Source organism: Bidens hawaiensis, unplaced genomic scaffold (genome assembly GCF_021521415.1).
Source record: "Bidens hawaiensis isolate Kalapana, Puna unplaced genomic scaffold, B.hawaiensis_p1.1 tig00023054_1, whole genome shotgun sequence".
NCBI classification, from domain to species: domain Eukaryota; kingdom Viridiplantae; phylum Streptophyta; class Magnoliopsida; order Asterales; family Asteraceae; genus Bidens; species Bidens hawaiensis.
In genome coordinates, this window is record NW_027493607.1 from 48,421 (window position 1) to 54,951 (window position 6,531).

Genomic DNA, 6,531 nt, shown 5'->3' on the forward strand with positions numbered 1-6,531 from the left:
ATATTTAATAACTTTTTATCTAACATTTTATACATCTTTAATTGCAAGGTGTTTCTAGTTTTTCACTTTTTAACCTAGTATCTAAATACATTAAAAATTAGTTACAGCTAAATGTAAAATAAAACTTTGGATTACATGCATGTGAGTTATGAATTTATAAGAGCGGCTACTTCAGACTAAAGGGCTGTTTAGTAATCTTATGCTAAATCATTAAGAGGTTTTTATACAGACTTTTGTTTTTTTAAACTAAATTATCTTTTTAAATTTTTTTCTTTAATTATAGTAATGTTAACAAGCTAAAGTGAAATTTATCATTTTCGCTTTTTTTACGCACAACATAATCCATAAGGCTATTAATGTAAAACATAAGCATCCAAAATCTAAAACAAGAATCCAAATGAAAATTATTGGCTACGTACCAATTAGCGGATCATATCTAGAGGTCGTATAAATGGACATAGTGACGAACAAACAAAGAGTTTGAAAAATTGTTTGTTGGCCTATTGGTTTTCTAAAAAAAGCCGAGATTTAAAGCTTTTAAAAAACTGTTTTTTAATACTATTCGAAGCGCTAAAATAAAAAAAATATTTTTGTGATTGACAAACACTTTTAAATTTATTGGCTTTTTGAAAACACCAATAAGCCAATAAGTAGTTTTCAAACTCAATCCCAAATATCTTTTTATTTGATTTCATTATATCACTCATAACAATTATTATTATTATGATGAGAACTGTAGAAACTACATGAATGTGCGTATATTTATTAGATTGGGATCATAAAATTTTCATTAATGCTGAACAAAAGGATCAACTACAATAAAAATGCAGGCAACGAGTTGACCACCACACCTTTTGAATGACAAAAACGAGCTCTTCGGTATCGATAAGTTACTGCGCACGACCTACTGAACTCTTTTCAGAAACGTAACAGCTTCGTGGGCAATGACCCAAACGTATAAAAAGAAAAAGGAATGAAGACATGTCGATTCTCAGCACAAACTTTATCGTGCTTAGCAATTTTTGGTAGCTATTATTTTTTATTATGAGAAATTAAGTTAATTAAACTCATTCAAACACCATATGCTCTATTTCATTTTGTTACGTCTAATAATCTAACTACTTTTGTTACATCTAGTTATCTACCTCCTATTCATTACGTCTAATAATCTAACTACATGATACCTTTGAAGCACTTCATGCATTCAAATGGATCGAAGAGTTTGAATTGTTTAAAAATATAATTACAAATAAATAGTTAATATAAAAAATAAGATGGTAATAATATTGTACTAAAATATAACATAGTATTAATTTATAAACTACAAAAACTAAACAATAAGCTTGGTAAATGAGTAATGCATAAATTTGGTTTGAAAATTTATTTGTTCATATTTATATAAAGTTTTCTTACACACATTGTTGTGTAGTGATTCAATTATTTGGTACCAATCCTGAAAGTTCCGATCCTAAAAATTTGAAATATATGGTAACGGTACCGGTACTGCTACCGATCGGTACCAATCCTGAAAGTCCCGATCCCAAAAATTTGAAATATTTGGTAACGGTACCGAAATGTTCTGTTCGGTCTTGGTATGGTACCTGTATTTCGTGCAAAATTCGGGAAATACCAGTACCATACCGATACCAAAAATTAAAAACTCAGTACCGACGGTACAAAATCGATACCGTACTGAAAACGCTCATCCCTAGGCTTACAAACTCAAGTTGGGCTGCTTAATTAGGTCCATTATGGTGTTATGTATGTGAATTGGGCTAGGACCCATAATGTTCATAACACATTGCAATTACTAATTGCTAAAAACATGAATAATGCAATTCTGAATTTCTGATAGTGGGATTCCACACGATAAGTTTTTATCTACATGTTACCTAATGAAAACAATGGCTGGAATAAGCTAGTTTACATTAGTATAGTTATATGTTAAACTTGACTACTTGAGTGTTATTAAGCATTTTTTCCATTAATATTATAAAGTAAGTTAAATAATAACGTCTCTTTTGGTCTACAAGAAAATTATTATCCCCACCATAAAGACGTGAAAGTAAAATAGTGATTTATTGAGTTTTTTTTAATGCTTAGAAAAATCAAGTTAAAGAAGTACATGATTTTGTTTGAGTTTGTGGAGAGTTGATGCAATTAAGGTAATGATTATTGTGGATTGAACGGTATCACGATTATCGACTTGTGGCGTTATACGAGGTGAAGGGCTTTTTAACTTAAAGATTGATATATACTGTATTAAGTAATCACTTAACTGTACTTATTTGAAAAAAAATGTGTTTAAAACTTTAAATAACTATTAATATGCCAATTAAAAAGTTTATATTTTAAATTTAAAAGACAAAATCATCATTTTGAAATATTTAACCACCATTTTAAACGAACATTCAATTTATAGGCTACTGGTATTACAAGTCTCGTATCTAAGAACAAACGGTGTAATTTCACATATTCAAAGACGATTAGTGATTTTATTATAAACTACAAGACGATTTATGCCATAAATTCAAGTAAATATTAGTTTTAACATCTAATCTTCTTACGTTCATTCTTTTTTTCTTTTTGGTTATATAATTTACTTTGCACGGCCAATTTTATATAGAAAACAACCAAAAGACTAGCAAAAAACTAGCCATATAAAACATATGAGGAAACACCCGTTAAGGTCATTCAATATAGTAGTATTAATCTAGTTAGTGAATAAATTTTATTTTCAAGTTAATAAAACTACACCTTTATTAATATGTTCTTTTTAATTTAATAATAATTTAGATGTTTACATATAAAAGGCATAAGGTTAGCACAAATTAGAAAATCCATTTACAAGAAGGAAGCTTAATGCGTTTTGTGGTTTCCATCCTCGATATTTAATTTGAGGTTCCTAAGCAAATAAAATAGCATATTCACTAAGTATAGAAAAACATGAAATTAACCAAACACGGGTGTTAAATAAGATACAGGCGTGTCTAGTAAAATCCCACTTTCACTATTAATAGAGTATAAGAATGATGGCATAGGTAAAAGCAAGGTAGAGTTTCAAATCTTTTTAGTTTGGATAGCCGAATATAAATATACTCTTGTCCACGACACAAGCATCGCCGAGTGAACCATTCGGTGAAAGTCCGCTTACTATATTCTCTTAGCTACACTTCAAGTTATCTCGATTACTATACTTTGTTATCTTTTACACGTAAATAAAATGTTCTTTTTAAGCTGATCTCATTTTATGGAACAAGTAAAGTTCCATGAAACCATCATTAAAAATAGAAATCCATAATGCACCATGAGAATTGTCTCAAAAGAAATATTGCTTGAATTACTTAAAAAGGGTTGGTGATGGTTTTGTATTATGTAGAGTACACTTGACTAAACCATACTTAGGGATGGGTTGGGTTTGGGTCGGATTCAAGTATTCCCAGACCTAAACCTCTAAACCTGTTTATCAAAGCCTATTCCAAACCCGTCGGGTTTTATTAAGTTACAAAGTTGAGTAAAAGCTCAACCTCTTGGATACATTATAAAAGACATGGTTGGATCATTTCACTCCCACACATCCAGTATTTTTTCAGCAAAAACAAAATGGATAGAGAACAAGAAGATATGCAATTTCTAGGCTTCTTTGGCATCTTTAAAGAAAGCTACAAAATCATCATCTCATGCAAAAAAATCTTTAGCCAACTTACCCTAACCCTTATCCTTCCTCTAGCCTTCATCTTCCTAGCATTTCAAGAGATCTCGAGTCTTATGTGTAATGATATCATTGATACCGAAATCGAAAAGGATTTCGCACGCCCTGATTCAAAAAGATACACCAATCTTTCTAACACACTCTCATCTGAACGGATCAAGTATGTGCTCTTCATGTATGCGTACTTCATTATGGTTTGCATCTTATCCCTTCTGTTGACGGCTGCAATTGTCTACACGATTGCAACTATCTACATAGGACAAGAGGTGACTTTTAAGAAAGTCATGAGCGTCGTCCCAAAAGTTTGGCTAAGGCTCATGACCACTTTCGTGTATATGCTTTTGGCTGTCATGGTTTACCTCATATTATATTTATGGGTCCTGATTATTTCTTTGAAAGTTTTACGTAGTAACACTTTTGTGGCCTTCCTTAACGTATTCTTGGTCATATATGTGATGGGGTTTGTTTACATGACCGTTATTTGGCAACTAGCAAGCGTGATCTCAGTTCTAGAGAGCGTAGATGGGATTAAAGCAATGACAAAGAGCATTGGTTTAATTAAGGGAAACCGTTTGGTTGCTGTTTTAATTTCCTTCATGTTTGATATATTGTTTGTATTCATACAATTCTCGTTCTACTCATATGTCGTGGATGGGGGCTTGTTGGAAGCATGGAAGAGATTCGGGTTTGGTGTGTTGTGTTTCCTAATGCTTTTGACGTTGTTTCTTTTCGGGCTTGTGATCCAAACGATACTCTATCTTGTTTGTAAATCTTACCATCACGAAAACATCGATAAAGGGGATTTGTCGAATCATCTTGAAAGTTATCTCGGAGATTATGTACCCTTGATCGGAAAAGAAGCTCAACTAGAAGAATATCGAGTCTAAACTTATATTGTATTGTGATGCCTTTTTATTATTAAATATAGACATGGGGAACATATAGTTCAAAATGCATATTATCACCTCTTGTAAGCACAATAATAATTCTATGTTACTGAATATGTTAAGATATGTAATTATTGTTAAGTTTATTTAAATGATACTAATACAATTATAATAGGACTGTTATTGATGTATATATAACGGTTTGCTTCGCCATATAATTATCTCCATTTAACCTTTGTTAAATTAGAAAGGTGATGTACGTATAAACCAAGTTTCTCCACAAAAAACCCTAATGACTATTTATTGACAACCTACTTGTTTTTAGAGCATCACATAGGGATGTGTAGACGAGCCGAGTAAAGTTCGAACTCAACTAGGATCGAAATTGATTCAATTAATTTACAGAGAACTCGAGCTCAACTCGTTTCGAGCTCTATTCTAAAACTGGAGTTTGGGTCATGATTTTTTAGGTTCGAGCTCGTTTAAGCTTGACTCGATTTGAGTGTTTTTGCGAGCTAATATTGAATAGCGTGCGGGCAATGTGGCGTATTTACACCCCTAAGTTGGTCAATAAGGCGTTTTACTATCCGGGGTTTCTTGTTTTCTACATCGGCCGATTTTACTATTGTTTGCTCGGCATTAAATATTATATATATATATATATATATATATTAATTTATAAACGAGTTATGTATAGGACATGTCCGGTACTTTAATTAGTCGCGGTTCTTTTATTATGAGAAATTCAAATATATATAAACTCATTGAAACATCATCTACTTTAGTTCATTTTGTTACGTCTAATATTCTAACTCCTTTTGTTACATATATATGAGATAATCTGAAAATTTATTTGTTCATATAAATGTAAAGTTTTCTTACACGCATTGCAATTACCAGAAACATGAATAAAGCAATTGGTGAGTAATGGCATTATGATCTGTAGGAGATTTAGCTGGATATGGTTGTTGTATGAATAAGCAATTCAAATAGTAGGATTAATTCCAGACGATAAGTTTTTTTTTATCTAAAGGTCACGTAGTGAAAAGAATGGCTGGAATAGGTTTACATTAACAGCCATTTGTTACTTAAGTGTTATATTGGCATTTTTCCATTAATATAAATAAAGAAAGTTAAATAGTAACGTCTCTTATAAGATCTTTTAAATGCTTGAAAAAAAAATGAGAGTTAAAGAATTAAGTATGTGATTTGTTTAAGCGTTTGTGATGTATTTAAGATAATGATTATTTTGTGTCGAAGAGTATCATGATTAACTGACTTAATGTGTCAACGTTAAGTGATTGTTAAGGCTTTAGGATCCTTTAGGTCTTAGGTTTGAAATCATGTTATTCTTTGTTTTCTTTAAAAATTTATATTTTAAAACAAATTCTCCTTACTAAGATTTATAGGTATAAAGAGAGGGCTCCTTGAAACAATTTGTACTTCTATAAAACAAATCACTCCACGAGAATAAATATTTATTTGTGAGAGAAAGTACCACACACACAAACGTATTTAGTAAATCTCACATATAATGGCGCTATCGACGGTCTAGGGATAGGTAAAAAGATGGTAGACTTTCTAATTCTTTCAGTTTGGGTAGCCGAATGAAAATACCGTCACCCACGACACAATGCTAATTATTATACTTTGTTATACTTTACACATAAAAATATGTTTTTAAGCAGGAGGTCTTAGTGAGAGAAGTCTTTCTATCCCCTATCCTTTAGCCGGTGACTGAATCGAATTACATCTATACAATCTAATATAACTTTAATGGCTTGCTACATAGAGTTACACAAAGTCGTTTAGAGTCCAAGATAAAGTTTCCATCATGTTCATAAGAATGTTGAATGCAAATTACAAGATTACAAAGTAGATTCGTATTTCATGTAAATGAATTATTGGAAATGACAAAGCATAGTCAAAGGG

The 6,531-nt window shown here is 31.3% G+C and overlaps 1 protein-coding gene across 1 annotated transcript; it reads left to right on the top strand.

Annotated features, from left to right (window-relative positions):
• Window positions 1–3,603: 3,603 nt before the first annotated feature.
• Window positions 3,604–4,599, top strand: LOC143566837 (uncharacterized). The gene has a single exon (XM_077053423.1). The coding sequence runs from the start codon at window positions 3,604–3,606 to the stop codon at window positions 4,597–4,599; it is 996 nt and encodes a 331-aa protein (XP_076909538.1).
• The last annotated feature ends 1,932 nt before the right edge of the window (window positions 4,600–6,531 follow it).